This window comes from Cajanus cajan, chromosome 2 (genome assembly GCF_000230855.2).
Source record: "Cajanus cajan strain Asha chromosome 2, NIPB_CcT2T_4, whole genome shotgun sequence".
In the NCBI taxonomy this organism is placed as follows: domain Eukaryota; kingdom Viridiplantae; phylum Streptophyta; class Magnoliopsida; order Fabales; family Fabaceae; genus Cajanus; species Cajanus cajan.
This window is the reverse complement of record NC_138518.1, coordinates 10,279,058-10,297,166: the sequence shown is the minus strand read 5'-3', so window position 1 is coordinate 10,297,166 and position 18,109 is coordinate 10,279,058. Positions and strand designations below refer to the sequence as shown.

The 18,109-nt window shown below is 30.0% G+C and overlaps 1 protein-coding gene across 1 annotated transcript; it reads left to right on the top strand.

The window, feature by feature from the left end:
• Nucleotides 1-3,862: 3,862 nt before the first annotated feature.
• On the top strand, nt 3,863-10,946 carry LOC109818987 (uncharacterized). Its single transcript, XM_020384550.3, has 6 exons — nt 3,863-4,069; nt 4,746-5,127; nt 6,241-6,437; nt 7,649-7,850; nt 9,676-9,829; nt 10,664-10,946. Exons 1-6 carry the CDS (start codon nt 4,044-4,046, stop codon nt 10,702-10,704), a joined length of 1,002 nt encoding a protein of 333 aa, XP_020240139.2. The 5' UTR covers nt 3,863-4,043; the 3' UTR covers nt 10,705-10,946.
• The last annotated feature ends 7,163 nt before the right edge of the window (nt 10,947-18,109 follow it).

Genomic DNA, 18,109 nt, shown 5'->3' with positions numbered 1-18,109 from the left:
TATGATTGGATGAAAATATTAAAAAAAAAGTTATTTAAATTCTTTTAAAATTGTATTGCATTTCAAAAGCTTGTATTTTATTTTGAGTGGTTAATTTTGTTAAGGTATATTCTATCATTATTTATTCTATATAAAAAATTTATTTAAATTAAAATTAATAATTTTTCAGTTTATTATTTATACACAAAACAAAATAAAAAAATAACATTAAAGTCAATTTTTTTTTTACTTTTGACTTTTCGATGTTTTTAAAAATAAAATAAATAAAATTTTATGTAATAAAATTAAATAAAAATATTTAAATGAAACATGTTTTAAAAATTAAAATAAGAAGTGCATAAACATGAAAAATTAAATAGGAAGTTACCTCAAAAAAAAAAAAGTTACTAGTCTAAAGTATCATTCCCACTATATGAGAAAAGAAAAGGTTCATTGATTGGTGGTATTGTTTTAAGAGATTGGTTTAATTAATTTGCACAATTATTACAATAGAATTATGGTTAAATTATTAAACCTTTAACTAATGTCTAAATTGATTTAATGACTGATTCAATATTAAAAAATTATAAAAAGTGATATAAATCTATACTTGAAAAGTTATATTATATCATATATTATTTTTAAAATTTTACATGAAACATTAAATTATTATATAAAATAAATAAATAAATAAATAAAAATAAGTTAACAAGTGCTTTTCTTGTTATTTTTTTTGTTAAAAAAAATAAAAATAAAAATAATGTAACAAGTGGGCAGCGAAACCCCTTTAAGACCTTGGCCATAAAGATGTCAAAAAAATTTATACTCGAAGATATTTGTGGATAAAAATCCATTACGAATAGAAAGTGAATATTGTAAATGAATACTCTACAAGTAATGAGTACATGTATTTTCTATACTCATATATTAACGGGATGAATATGAGTATTATAGTATTTGTACCTGCTAATATTTAATATAATTACATATTAAATTTATTTAAACTTATGAGAATAAAGTACTTCAATAATTAAATTTAATTTTTAAATTAAAAATTCTTGATTAATAAAATTGTGTATAATATTTAAATAATTTAAGTTGAGTTCTAAACTATTATTTTTAAATAAATTATTAAGATAAATAAAAATGATTATTAATTTTTTAAAATGAATTATTTATTTAAAATAAATATCCACATATACTAATGAATATTGAAAAAATACATAAGTACATGTTTAACATATACTCACACAAATATGGAGATAAGTATGAGACAAATATTTATTTGGTGCGATGAGTAGTGGGAGCTACTATTAGTACCCGTTCCACTTTGTTGACATCCCTACTTGACCTGTGCAATACTAAGTTTGATAAAGAGGAAATAAATGAAGGAAAAAGAAGAGAAGAAATAGAGTAGACATAAAAATTGTTTGGTAAGAGAGAAATAGAATAGAATAGCGTAGAAGTTGATTATTTTTATAAATAAATAAATATATTATTATTTAAATAAATAAACAAATACATTTTTATAAATAATTTTATTTAAACATAATAAACATACTTATAATTTTTTAAACATAATAAATATTTTTTATTATAGTTATATTATTTAAATAAATAAATATAATATTCATAAATAAATTTATTTTAAAATATAAATGATTTATTTATTATTATTATTATTTTTACTTTATTATATATATATATATTACATAATCACTCCTTTTTTATTTTAAATATAATAAATAAAAATTATATTAATTATTTATTATTAATATTATTATTATGATTATTATTATTTTTTATCTGATTAACTCCCTCATGGGGGAAATTTTTTGTGTAAGATTCATATCACTTTTCTACACTTCTTCTTAATTATTAGTTACTCAAAACACATATTTTAATTTTCACACATTTCTTCTCTCTTTCCTATTCTTTTCTTTTATTCTCCCTTTTCCAAATTATGTGAGTTGGGACTTTAAAGCGAGACTAAGGGGGGTGTATTGGATTAGGATTTTAAAGGACTTTTTTAGTGAAAAAAAATCCTGCGGATTTTAAAAGACTTTGCAGGATTTTCATGACTTTTAAGATTTTGCAGGATTTTACAAGATTTAAAATCAGGATTTTAATGGATTCTACAAGACTTTTAAATCAGGATTTTAATGGATTATGTGGGATTTTGTGGAGTTTTGACATTTGATAAGATTTAAAAAAAAATTCATACATTCAAATTTAAAAAGAGTCAAAGATAAAAATAATTAAAAAAAATAATAATGTCTAAATAAATAATAATAATAATTCTCCATAATATTCTATCATCTTTTTATAGCATCCACTATCAATTGTAACAATTCATCGGAATCCTCCTTGGTCCAAGCTTCATAGTTTTCTTTCTCTTTTCCTTTTTCTTTATTATTTCCATGTGAATCTCCCATTTGAATTACTAAAATAATATATGATGAAAACCAGTTATAAAAATAATTATGGATAAGAGACAAAATCAATAAAATTATATTATTATTATTAGAAGCACACCAATTATACAAGATTGAATATATCTTGGCTATCCAAATAGATCAAATTTCTCAATCATTATAAAAAAATGTAAAAACGAAAATATAGAAACAAAATATAATTTTTTATATAAAAAAAATTAGTATATTCAATACTGAGAAAATATTTAGATATATAATCTTTTTATATAAACGGAAGTATTTAGATATAGAGAATATATATATATATATATAAAGAAAAATTCATAGTAAAAAATAATAAAATAATTGTTGAGTCATAAAAGGAGGGATAAAAGTAACAAATTCAAGGGAATGAGAGAGTTCGCAGTTTTTATGCTGAGAGGGTTCTTCCCCCAACTAAAGATCCATTTTCATCTCATTCTACTTACAGAAACCCTAACAAATTCATCTTATATATATATATATATATATATATATATATATATATATATTTAGAGATTATGATATCAATTTCATCTTTCTCCTTTTTCTTTTCTTGACGTGTGTTATAAAAAAATTACCACTTAAAAGTTGAAATTTCAAGCATTTTTTTTGTTATATAAAGGAACAAATTCAACTACATAGAATAAAATAAAACAAGTCAATTAAAGAGAACGAACAGAAAAATAGAGCAAGTCAATGACACTATCATTTACATATCAGAGTTTCACAAAATAGGAGAATGGGATGAGAACAATACTACAATATTATATATGAGCAATGAATAATAGTATAGTATTATTAGTAGAGAAAAAATGGAGAAGACAGGAGCATAGAAAAAAAAGATGAAAAACTCACTTGAAAATTATTGAAACACTTGAAAAATCACTTCAAACAATCCTTCAAAATCCGTTGGGTTTGAATGAGATTGTTTTATGAATCTGGTATTTATAGATAACACTAGAAAGTCCTTCAAAATCCCTCTCACACAACAATCCTTTAAAATCCTTATATTTTTGAATACCAATGGATTGTTTTTAAGTTGTAAAAAATCTCAAATGAATACCAGTGGATTTTAATGGACTCTTTAAAAAATCTTCAAAATCCAGATTGAATACCACTGGATTGTTTTTAAGTGACATAAAATCCTGATTGAATACCAATGGACTTTTTTACTCAAAAAAAGTCTTTTAAAATCCTACGAAATCCTAAACCAATACACCCCCCTAAAATAAATTGAATTTGCGTCAAATTGATACCACACCCCCTTTTTTCAAGTAAATAATTGGCAAGTGATTGATGTTATTATATTTTTATATTATTATGCAATTTTATTGACTTTTTTCTCCTCAATTCTAACATTTTTGCTGCTCTCAATTTTTAATTTTTTACCAATCCAATAAATTAGCGGGTTGGAGAATTTACTTTACAAATAGAGTAGAATTAACAAGAGGAGCTGAGAAGACTACTCATTTTGGCTCCAAGAAACAAAGAAGAGTTAGCATATTCTTTCTGCTTTCAGTTTTCTTCTTCCTTCCCAGTTTCCATCTTCCACATTCGAAATCCGTAGCAACACGCGATTCATGAACACTTTCCCTTTCTGCTGAATCAATGGCCTCTGAAATTAACTGGGACAGGTTTTGCAATTCCCTCTCTTCGTTTACTGTTTAGGTTTTCTTTTCATAATTGTGTAACTTTTTACTTAGTTCTATTCGACATGAAGGTTCTCTTTATATATCCTGGACAAACCAAAATCGAAATCAAAGAAATGCAGTAATGACAGTTTCAGATTATGTTACCACTGGGAAATGTAGTGTTAACCGGTGATTCTTTTCTCAATAAGAAGATGCTTATTTGAAGTTTTGAACTAACAGGATTCAAGATTCAAGGTTGTGTCCAGCGGCTTGTGTTCTTGTTCTGGTTTTCCTATTCACGACTAACCAATATAACCTTTCTTATATGTTCAATGAATATTTCATCTGTGAAAAGGAATAAGCTATCAATTTCTTATGCTAATGTAGAAAAAAAATCCTTACTAAAAATAAGAAATATTAAAAAAATCCTTCAAATTTATCCTTGACATTTACTAAAATGTGTTAACTGAGGGATTAAAGTGATGTATTTTTAATACTCTGGGGATTAATTAAATATATATTTTTTTACTTCAGAGACTATTAAGGAGTGACGGTAATAGTTTGGGATGAAAGTGGTGGTTTACTCTATATATATTTGATTGATTTGTTAAGAATATGTTTTATGAAACTTAGTGTTTTGAAGCTCTATATATTCAGCAAGTTCCACTTATTTCTGTAGGTTAGATAAAACGAAGTTCTTTGTTGTGGGAGCAGGACTCTTTACGGGTGTTACAGTGGCACTCTACCCGGTTTCTGTTGTGAAAACTAGGCTGCAGGTTGCTTCAAAGGATACTTTGGAGAGAAGTGCATTTTCTGTTGTAAAAGGATTACTTAAAACGGATGGTATTCGTGGTTTGTATAAAGGGTTTGGTCCGGTTATCACTGGTACGATTCCTGCCAGAATCATATTCCTCACCGCCTTGGAGACGACAAAGGCGGCTTCTCTCAGGATGCTGGAGCCATTTACACTATCTGAAACTACTCAGGCTGCCATAGCAAATGGAATTGCAGGCATGGGATCAGCATTTTTGTCACAACTTCTGTTTGTGCCAGTTGATGTGGTATGATAATCTAGCTCACCTAACCTGAGCTTCTGAGCATAATGCCTGTAGTTTTATACTTGAATTTTAAAAGTATCTTCTTTTAGACTCACTGATTGCCGTATATGATACTTATGTATATGGATATGGTGGTATGTTCAAATACATAGGTTGTTTGGTACTTTTTTAGACTGTGCACGCTGACCAACAATCTTTGAAGTTTGTTTTTAACTATGCCAAATATTGAAACTTAGAATATATACACTGATGTTCTTTCACATGTCTGTTGCAATTCAATTTTTATTTTTGTTCTGAAAGTGTTTACTGTGTTTATTTTTGCATATGTTTTAGAAGTTGTATTAGATATTCACTTTTAAAGTTAAACACTATTTTTTTTTACTTATTTTTGGGTCAAACTCTAACTTGGTGTTTATCTTTCTATTCTGATATTTAGTGAAAATATTGAAAATACATTATTTATTTCTATATAAATCTCAATTATCAGAAAATTTTTAAGCATTGAGGGAAAGGTTTTGTAGTAAAGTTATCTACAGACTTGCGATGTATTCTTCTGGAGCATGACACATGATTCAATTACTAACTATTTATATGTTTTCAATTTATTTTGTTCTTATATACAACACACTTATTTTGGAGGGTGTTAATGACATGTTCAGATAAATGAGAAAAAAATACTTTTATTAATGTGTTTACTCTTCTTTTTGCTTTTCCTTTTGTCTTTGTCTCAATGTGATAATGAAATTCCTTGTGCTGTTCTTTTGTGCTTTTTTGATTTCCTGTTGATAAAACATTTTTCTTTTATTGAAAGGTAGATAAATCCTTAATAGAATAACTAGAAAACATTTCATAATATCATAATTATATGTTACAAGTATCTTAGGTGATTCTTAGAAGTGGTTTCCATATTTCAAGATTTGTTCCTTTATCTACTTATGTAGTATTCAGAACCTAATAAGCTCTTTGTATTTTGTATAACGTCTTAATACTGAATATCAATTTAATATTGTGTTATTCTTAGTTTCTATTCTCTCTATCTCTCCTTTCTTACCTAAACAGTAGTATCATTGCACCAATTCTTTTATACTAATTACCTTTACATCGAATGATATTAAGGTTAGCCAGAAGTTAATGGTGCAAGGATTCTCAGGCCATGCCCAATATAGTGGGGGTTTGGATGTTACTCGTAAGTTGATAAGGTCTGATGGCATCAAGGGATTATATAGAGGATTTGGCCTATCTGTCATGACTTATACACCATCTAGTGCTGTCTGGTGGGCAAGTTATGGCTCAAGTCAACGCTACATATGGAGGTGAGACATGGTAATGCGTTTTCTGAAATCTTAAAGCTGGTTTGTTCTTGTATTATCCTTCCTTTATTTTATATTGTTTATTGTTTATCAAATGGTTAGAAAAGCAGATATCCATAGAGATTCATATATTTAACCTGACTCGTTTCCTTTTTGAACTTTTTCCAAAACCATGAGGGTGTGTTTGGTGATCAAAATATGGTAGGAGAGAATATGATATGAGAGTAGGATAAACTTTAATCCTTTGTAATGTTGATGCACACAGAATAACAAACCAGATAATAGGGATTCTTTTAACTTATCTATTTCAATTTTTATTTATTATATTTATTTCTAAATTAATTTATAATATTTTAAAAACAAATTTTCAATAATTATAATTATAAATATTCTTGTGTCACAATATAATATATGTATCATAAATTTAAAATATAACTTATATGTTTAAAAATATCTATTTATACAAATTTTAAATATAATATAATTTATATATTCAAATATAATATTTATTTGTATATATAATTTATTATAAATTTTAGTTATATATAATAAAATTTAGCATGTGCATTCACAGGCTAAATACTAGTATGTGTGTGTGTATAATGTAATATAATATATTTTAGAGAGAAAGACCTTATCCTATTTGCTTCCTAATCTAGCTGCTCTCGTGATAAGAAATACACTAGATCAAAGGATAGAAGTATCCTATTGGCACATCAAACAGCTAATTACAATATGCTAGAATAATTATCTTATCATATCTTAGTCACCAAACGAAGTCTTAGGATACCATGCCATTGGAAGTGTGTGTGTACTGAAAGAGCTTTTAAATCTTTGCAACCAGTTAGGTCTATGATGTATCATCTATGTTAATGTTCATTACTTCATTATAATAATTGCACAGATTTCAAAAGTAGCTCATTTAAGTTAAAGACGTATATATTTTGTTCTACTCCAAGGACATGGCAAAACTGTATAAAATCTGATAAAGATCCCTTAAAGTTTGATGTTATCCAGGTCAGATCAATATAAATTATTCAGTCTCAAAGGATTGAATTGTTCTGCCTGAAATAAACGTTTGTGTTCGTGTGGAAACTCAAAAGTTGAAATTTCTTCTTGACTGAGAGAATCTATCAAAGCATAAACTAACTTTGCAGTGAGCTTAGATTTTTTCTAGTTTATTTAAGATGATGGATCACTGGCTTCTTTGGCAGATTATTGGGACATAGTGACAGTGAGGTAGGTACTCCGAGTCTACCAAAGAGTGAGGTAGGTATTCCGAGTCTACTGAAGAGTGAGGCAAGTATTCCGAGTCTACCAGAGATTATATTTGTTCAGGCTACTGGTGGGATTATTGCTGCTGCTACTGCATCCTGCTTTACAACCCCATTGGATACTATCAAGACACGGTTACAGGTATTCATAACCTTGCTGAACAAGTTTTTTTCTACTGCATGATTTTTGCAGTTTTCTGTGGTCATCACTGTGTGGATGTTAATTCTTGCATAGTTATCAATTTTGGATGGCAGTGCATAGCAACTAACTCTGAAAAAGCTATAGCAGGAAGCTGGATGACCATAATTTTAAATATTATTATATTAACTAAATGATTTATACTTGAAATATAAATACTAAAAATAAAAACTAAAGAAATTCAAGGTAAATAATAAGTGACAGTTCATACACAATCATGATCAATCTAAGCTATTTAAATCCCATAGTAACTTAGGGCTACTCTGCTATAGAGCATTATTGACTACTATTTGTATTTTATATCTTTACTAATGATTGTGTTAAAGTAATATAGTATATGGTAAATTTACAAGGAAGTTAAAAAATTGCATGTGATATTTTTCATTTCATCTATATAGCTTCAATTATATGCTTGACATTTGCCATCAATCACCCAGCACTTTTTAAGATGGACCCAAGATGCCTAAACTGCTAAACTGCTCAACTGTAGTATGACTTGATTCTTGATTTTCACCACCAAAATATTGTTGCATCTTACTAAACTTGTGTTCCTATAGTTTGCCTTCCTCTTAACCAAAATCCCTTTGATTCCAAAGCTTTTCTCCGTAATTCAAAGCTTAAAATTTACTTCTATTTACTTAATTGGACTCTATTATCTGTGTTAGAGAATCTATGGAAATATCCAAAAATATCTTAATATATATTAGATTGTTTCTTAGATTAGTTTCCTTATTTAGTAGATTATAATTTTTTGCATTTTTTTTTAAAAAAAATTGTGGATTGCTATGAATTCTGACAAATGCAATTTTTTTGGAATATTTGTAGGATTTTTTAATATGTAAACCAGTTTATTTGGATTTACAGTATTTGAATTTATTAAATTTATTTGAAAAAATGTTCTGAAAAAAAAAATTGTTGCTGATAATATAATAAATATCATATATGATTGGTCATATAATTGTGGTTATATAGATTCTTTTTGTGAAGTATAATTGCAAGTGTAAGAATATCAGTTAAATTAATAGGTTTTTATATAAACAAATAATTGTTGGAATTCCAAATGCAATTGGTATTACAAGTTTTTGGATAGTTCCATATATTCTAACAATCGGCAATTTGCGTGCATTGAATCATTGGCTCTTGCATGTGCCTACAAAGTAAATCCAATACCAAGATCAAGAAGTAGGAACATAGAGTCATCCTTCCTTGGTGTGAAGTTATTGTCATAAGAAAATTTTCTGTTATACCTCCTTGCACTATCTTTGTAGATTGTATATTAGACATGTTTGAATATCCGATTCAAAACATTAGTTTGCTTTTATGTATGACATTTATAAAGAATTTAATCTTTTTTCTCCTTTAATATTTAATATTATTATTTGTTTTTGACCTTTTCTTTTTAGAAAGATTAATGTGATACCCAGTTACCCACTTTATGGTCCAACTGCAATGGTTTTAGATGTTTTTCTCTCTTTGTATAGCCCTGTAGATGAATATTGCCATCCCTCTTCTCTCCCTTTCTCTGCTTTACCTTTCTGTAAGTTTTAACTAGCCTTTGATATTAATACATGTATTGCTCCAGTATGTTTTGGTGATTGTTGAAGTTCTCTTTCTTAGAAAGATGACAACAAAAAGGGGAAGAATCGGAACACCATTTTATGATTATTATATAATATTTTTATTGCATTTTACATCCCGTTTCTCAATCATGTTTATTTAATCTGTCATTGCCGACTAATTTTTTCTGACTCAATGGCTTGCACTACAGGTGACGGCACTTGAAAAGAAAATATCGGTAAAACAAGTTGTTAAAGACTTGATCCGTGAGGATGGTTGGAAAGGTTTATATAGAGGATTAGGTCCAAGGTTTTTTAGCATGTCAGCGTGGGGTACTTCAATGATATTGGCATATGAATATCTGAGTAAGAAGTCTTGCTCTCTGATTACATTCTGTGTTTTACAATCCTGTTTTCTTATTCTGGTTTGGTGTATTTAAATATTGAAATAACTATCTAATTTTTATTAGCTCTAATAATCTTGTTTTAACTAGTTATTTATTGATTTTATAAAATTTATATTGCTATCATCCTAGTTCTGAATTATGCTCAGAGTAGTTCGGCTGGTAAAATTTTGTGGTACTGCATATATGATATTGTTATGTATGTTATGCATTGTCTATGTTAAAATTACATCTTAAAATTATCTGCATGCCAAATAAGAATGAACCAGCTTTATATTAATAGACTATTTCCTACTTTTCTATGGTGCACACTCTAGGCTTTACATAAATGTGTATCAAAATGCAAGTATCTTACTAGAGATGTGCCAATTTTTATATAAAGTAACTTTATTAGTCATCTCACTTGGGAATGAAGCCGTGTATCTTCGCCCAAAAGAAGGGGAGGGGGGTATTAATGAGCTTACACTGTTGTAGTTGTCTGAATTTTCTTCTATTCTTCGCATGAACTTACTGATAATGTCAATTCTGATGACATTGTCTCAAATTGGTTTAGCCACATGATTTGTTTCTTCAAACTGCAATTATCGTCCCACTCAATGCATATTTTTTTCCCTTTTTGAAGATAATTTATTTTATTTTCTTGTTTATTTAATATTGTAGACTTGTTATTTGGCTTGTTTCATGATTTTGTCTGTTAAACGAGTCTCACATTCTTAATCTTTCTGTATCATAGTACCTTCTCTATATGTAAATACTTCAGCTCATTTAAAATTTATTTCAATGTTTCTCCACTCAGAGCGTTTGTGTGCAAAAGATGAAGAGGCAATTGATCGGTAATTGAGTTCCCTTTGTGGGTTACAATGGCTGCTGGACATAACCAGTTTTTTGACTTGAAGGCAAAACTTTAAGCTGGCAGTTATGCGAATTGATTGTTCAAGGAAATAATCATTGTATACATAGATATGGAAATTTTCGTTTTAGAAAATTTCTTTCATTCTTTTCAATGATTAAATTGGATTAGATGTATTCTTTTGCAACATTTATGATAATGTACAATAGGAGGAAAATGGTTACAATCATTTCTTATTCTGCCCCGCTCCCATCCGGTATGCGTGCTAATTTCAGATTTCTTTCCACCGACGACTGCATGAGAGTAAAACTCAATGAATAGGTTTCCATCCAATATTACTAACCTGCCTATATATTTTTATGAATAGGTTTCCATAACTATAAGGGGAAAAATAATATATAAAAGTAAACGATACACGAACAATTTATATAACAATTTTTTAGCATCATCTTTTTGTATTTCTTCATTATTAATAAATGTAATAAGTGGTGTAGAGAGGTTAAAAAAAAATGTATAAATTGTTGCACAAATATTATTTCTCAATTTATAAATATGGCTTGAGAGTTGGTTCACGGGTATTTGGTTCTAAACCGTTAAAAATAGTTAGTTCTTAACACTTTCAAAGGGTGTCAGATAATCTTTCTACTAGTTTTCTTATTGAAAGTTGGCTATTTTGTTTTGTGATTATCATGACTTATTTTATTTTAAAATTATGTAAAATAAACAAATTAGCATCATGAAATTTGGGTTTATGTGTGTTCTAGTCCACAATGTGAGTGTGTTTAACAAGTCAATTTGGTTAGCTTATAGATTATTTTAACACTTTAAAGTAGTAATGGATTTAGAAATTTTAAGTTGTGAGAGCAATATTTATACAAATTAATGTTTTGGGTTGCATTCGTTGCGAGACAATAACATTTTATAGTACAAGCTGACGACAATTATGTACTACTTATGTATGTGTTTTCGAAGACACCCCTCTCTTTCAAGAGGATTCGAGCATGTCAAGCTCTGGTAAGGTTTTTTGTTTTACATTGAATTAAACCACATGCTCCGTCGCTTGTGTAGGTCCTTGTCAATTCCTTTAAGGTTCATTCTTGCGAGTGTACTCCCCACGCAAGATACTTAATTTGTTAGCTACAACATTGCACAAGTTGATATGCGCAGCCCCTATTATCCATTGTTTATGGATAATTTCTTGAAAAAAACTATTAAAATTAAATTAAAAAGTAAATATAAAATTTAGTAGACCAAAAGGTTTGGTAATTAAAATATTTATTTACACATATAAAGATTAAAAGAATAAATTTAATATAGCTGAGGATGATTTTTTTAATTAGTTATATTTCATATATAAAATAATTTTTATTATATTTCAAATTATAAGGATATCTAATTGAGAGAATAAAAATAAACATATAATTAAAAAATTAATGAGGATAATATTTATTTGTAATATAAATTAATTTTATTATTTCAAATTATCATGTTCACAAATAGATTCGTAATATTAAGATCTTGTTTCAAATAATTAGAAGTTTATGTTAAGGTAGTATCTAGGAAGATGAATGGTGTGGTTGAATTATTAGCCAAATAGAGAGCTACAAACTTGGCACATCTTATGATTTGGGAGAAGCCACCTGTTTGTGTTTTGGAAGCAGATACTTTTGATGCACATGTAATAGCTTAGTTATTTCTTGTGTTTATATCGGAGAAGTTTTGACAGAAAGGAGAAGTCGAGGACTCCTTGGCATGTTCTGACAATTAATAAAGTCTAAAGAATTATTAAAAGAGTTATAATCATTAATGGACTTACTCTATAAGTTTAGGTCCAGAAAGGTTGGTATAAATAGTGACGTATAGAGAGAGAAAAATGTACTTATGCATTTATTACAAGATTAATAACATTGATTTCTCTAGATGTGAAGCTTAATTTGAGCATTGAAGTGTCTTTTGCAGGTACCCTCCTTTCCTCTTCTTCAGATAGGTACAACCGAAGACTACAAGGAAAGGACCAAAGCTAAGATTATCATGGCGAGGACTTATGAACGAGGATGGAAGTGATAAAATTACTAATGTTCGCTCATGTAGGTACATTTTGGTGCCCATTGTGGAGTTCTGTTTTGAAGGCTCATATTATTTGTTTGTTTTGCAGGAAGAAGATTTTGGGAAGGATGGTTACTACAAGAAAGAATAACAACTCTATTCAACCTGAACAAGTTTTTGGCCTAGTGGTTGAGAAAGATCAAACTAATCTTTTAGATGCTATAAGGTTGCTTCACAAAGAAATGATAACTATTCAACAAGCTTGTGAAAGGGATGCTCAAGAGCTTGAAGTACTCAAGAAAGAAAATGTTGAATTACGAAGCTTGAATAGAACTTGGAATCCTAATGGTCAAACTAATTATGAAGCCTTTACATATCATGTATCAACAACTTCTCAAACACAGGTTTTGCCTATGCAATTCTTAGTCATTCCAGAGCAAGCTCTGCCTCAGTCTAGAACAATAACCAAAACTTATGAGCACCCTTTTACTCAAAGAATCATGGACACAATATTATCTGACAATTGGAGGAGTCTTCCTATAGAGAAATATGATGGATCCTTTAATCCTGGTGAACATCTGAATGCATACCTTATGCAAGTTACTCTACTAACATGGGGAGATTCTACTTTATGCCATATTTTCCTACATCTTTGAAGGGTTAAACACTAAGTTGGTTCATTAAGCTCTCTTTGAGATCCATAAATTCATTTGAAGAGTTGTCATCCCTATTCACCGTATAGTTCACTACTAGTAAGCCATACCACCCGACTTTATTGGCATAGGCCAATATCAGACAGGAGAAAAAAAGGACTTTTTGGTCCTTCATGGATCATTTAATAAAATTTATATGAAAATTAAAAATTTGAACCCTTATAATTGTTATGGATAGGTTCAATATTGCATTAAAAGCTTGAACCCTTTATGAATAGTTTGTGCAAAATACCCCCTATGGATATGAATGATTTGAGAATAATGGCTGAAAAATATATGCAAATGAAAGAGTTAGCTAAGTCAAGGAATCAGGCAAAAGCTGAGGCTACCCCAAGTAAAAAAGAAAATGAAAAAGAAGCGTATCAAAAAAATAGGGGAGGAGATAATTCAAAAAGTTATCAAGTAAGGGGGCCTCAGTATACAAGTTATACCCCTCTAAACATAAGCATGAAGAAAATCTAGGAGCAAAAACTTGCCTAAAAATTTTTAACTATTCCTAAAAGAGCTCACACACCCCCTAGAGAAGATCTATTAAAGTCATGCTCATATCATCAAAATAATGGGCATTCAATCGAAAAGTATGCCACTTTAAAGAATAAGGTGGAAGATCTCATAAAGTAGGGATAGTTGAAAAATTATGTTCAAAAGTATAGGTCTGATAGAGGACAAGATCATAGGGAAAAAAGGTATGTATCTCGAGAAAGAGAGTTGGAAAAAAATGAAAAAGAGTGGAGAGAGTAGAGCCAATCTAGAGAAAGGAGAAGAAGGGGTGACAATTCAAGAGAACATCCTAAGAGGGTTATTAACATTATTTTTTGAGGATTCACTGGTGGAGGTGCTACCTCTTCGACTAGAAAGAGGCATTTAAGGATAGTAAAATCCGCGAATCTTGTAGAAGATAGAAGAAGAATGAGCATGCCTATGATAACCTTCAGCGATGAAGATTTTCAAGGGGTAGATCCCATCCAGGATGACCCTATGGTAATTAATGTTGAAATCAATAATTGTATCATAACAAAGACTTTGGTAGATCAAAAAAGTTCGACTTATGTATTATACTGGAAAACATTCAAGCAAATGGGAATACTAGAAGAAGGATTAAAGTATTATAATGAACCCCTAATAGGTTTCTCAAGTGAACATGTAACCACATCGGGATGCATTGATCTCTAAACATTCTTCGATTTTGATCAACAAGTTAGCAAAACTATTAAGGTTAGGTACATTGTTGTAAATGTTAACACTTCCTACAATATCTTATTGAAAAAAACCATCCATAAATGCTATCGGTGCTATTATTTCTACCCCTCATCTTGCCATGAAATTTCCCGTTGAATCACAAAAGATAACTATAGTGTATGCCGGTCAAAAAACAACCAATGAATGTTATATGGAAAGTCTAAAAGTAACACCCATCGTAGAAAAAGAAGATAAGAATGTACACATGGTATCGACTATACCCAATGACACATCAACTTTAGTAGATTTAGACCCCAGGATGGGTAATGATGATTTCAAAATGGAGCCAAATGAGGAAACTTTACCATTTCAACTATGAGGAGAATTTGGACAAAACACTTACGTTGGGTCTCAACTTGATCTATGTAAGAGAGAAATAATTCAAAAAACTTTGAAAGTAAATGCAAAATTGTTTGCATGAATGACTGTCTACATGCCAAAATCTAATCCCAACTTCCATTGTCATCAGTTAGCGTCATCAAAGGAAGTGAAGCTGATAACACATTATAAAAGAAAATTGGGGGAAGATAGAAGGAAAGTAGTGGAGATAGAAGTTCAAAAATTGTTAAGTGCTCGGTTCATAAGGGAAGTTCAATATACTACTTAGTTAGCCAATGTAGTAATGGTTAAAAAGGAAAATGGAAGATGGAGAATGTGCACAAATTGTACTGATTTGAACAAAACATGCCTTAAAGATGCATATCCTCTTCCAAATATAGATCAACTTATAAACGGTGCAACTGGACATCAAATTTTCAATTTTTGGATGCATATTCAGAATTAGATAAGGATGTACTCAAGAAATAGAACAAAAATGACTTTTATAACCGAATTAGCAAACTACTGTTACAAGGTGATGCCCTTCAGATTGAAAAATGCATGATATCAGAGAATGATGGATAAAATCTTTGATAAACAAATCAAAAGGAATGTGAAAGTATATGTGAATGATATGGTGGTAAAGTCCAATAGTGTATAAGAACACATGATGAAGTTAGCGGAAAAACACATAGAAGGGGGGTTGAATATGTGTGTGTATGAACAAAGGTATTTTGAAGATCATTTTCGCAAGAGTAATACTGTTCGTCCAATGCACTTTCGAATATCAGACGGTGATACAGAGTTTGCTTAATATAAGGATAATGCTTATCAAAGATTTATTGTTTGTTGGGAAAATGGTTTATCATAATAATTAAAGTTCTTGCATTTTCCTTTTCAGATTAAAAATAACTTTTCAGTTTAACATACTTATTTAAGCAAAATTTGCGTCTTCGTCTGAAACTGGTTTTGATTAAGAATAGATAGTAGACGAAGTTTTTCAACATGATTTGTCAATTAAAAGAAGAATGCATCTGAAATGTAAGTAAAGTAGTGCAATCATTTTTATATTGGTTCACTCATCTGAGCTACGTCCAGTCTCCTTCAACTGAAGGGTTCCACTAGATATCAAAACGAAGAACATTGAGTATTATCATCCACTCCTGGACCTAAGTATTCTCGATCACTCCTGGCCTTGAATATTTTCGACCACTCCTGGCCCGCCAGCTTCACTCACCAGCGCTAGTATTCTTAAACCACTTCTAGTTCCCCAAGTATTCTCGACCACTCCTGGCCCGCCAGCTTCACTCACTAGTGCTAATATTCTTAAACCACTTCTAGTTCTCCAAGTATTCTTGACCACTCCTGGCCTGTTGGCTTCACTCACCAATGCTAGTATTCTTTATTCAGCCACTTCTAGCTCTTAGTGAGTATTCTTTGACAAGCCCCTCCAGGCTTTATATGTATTCTTTTCCTAGCCTCTTCAAGATTTACACATGATAGATTTAAGGTCATATTTGAGTATTTGGGTTACTCTCACACAGAGGATACATATGTGATCTACACTCACTATGGTTTGTTCCTAAGATGTACGCATCCTGACCTCCTTAGTTTACAGAGAGAAAGTTACGCTAAGGTCCATTCGACTCTACTTACTCTGTCTCTGATTTTTTATGGGCTGGATATCAACTTTTCCTAGCATGAACCATTACAAGCCAAACAACCAGCCTTTTAAGGTTTGATGTTGAGGCTTATATATAGTCTTGTGAAATCTGCCCGCTGCAATTGTCCGTTGAAGCAAATATAGTCGTTTACGACCAGTTTGATCTTCACATTTAATGCTTAGATTCTTGCATTAAATGTTGCTTCCTGTTCATAGACAATGCGTGAAGTTTCCTTGCTTTATTAGTAGATGTGTCTAAATATAGTAGAGTCCTAAGAAACTTTTTGTCCTTTTCTGATTCTATAGCTTTGGAAGTTTTGTCCTTGCCTGAAAAAGAGATGTACTTTTTTTGACATATGCATAATTTGACGTTTGAGTATGCTCTTCTTCTTTCTTCTTTTCTTCTCATAATTCGAATGACTTCGTGTGTTCTACTGTGAGTGTAGACGATATTCAAGTTATCCTTTGAGGCTTGATTCCTCAAGTGATTGCATGACATTCTTCGTCTACGTCTGGTACTCTATGTGTAGTTCAAACCTTGTCCTTTATTTGAGCATTTATTGTTGACGTATGTGGTCAGACTTTCCATTTCTTCTGGAGTTTCTTTAAGGTCGTTAATCATCTCCTGTCTTAGTCTTTATGTGTTGCCTTAGATTATGCTTGGCATGGTCTTGTTCTTGATTTGACTTGTTGAATGCTTATGTTGACCTTTCGTCTTGTATCGTTTGATGCTTATTCTTGTTCGTCATTTTACCTGTTCTTATGTTTTTCTGAAATACTAACACACTTGTTAAAGATAACCACATATATTATATTTGTCTCACGCAAAACCTTTTTGGGAATTTCTTCGTCTGACTTAACAATCTCCCCATTTTTGATGATGACAAATATAATTGATCAAATTGTTTTAGATAAGATTAATTCGTCTAAATTAAGGCAGTTAGAGCAAATCGTATTGTTCATTAGTGCACATGTATTTCAATTCTCCCCCTTAGTGTATGCTCTCCTCCTTACTCGATTAATTTGATTAATTCATTAATACATATTTGATTAAATTTTGATTAATGTCTGTTCTATTTCTCCCCCTTTATAATCATAAAAAAGAAATTGGAAACAGGTGAAAATACCAAGGTGACTGATGCAAATACCAAAAAGATGTGTATTGATTAACAATAAGAGTGTACAAAAAAGAACACACAAGAGAAAAAATGTTTTTCTCCTCCTAACAAGAGCAATCTTAGCACATGTTGTCCTATCTTCCTCAATATAATCATCCAGACGGAGGTGGATCCTTTGAAAGCTTGGATGCAATCAGATGAAACAAGCTGTCAAACTTTTCAGCTAGGTCTATTATGAATCTATTGAACTCCTCAACCGAGACATATTGCTATGCCAGTTCAAAGACTGATGGAA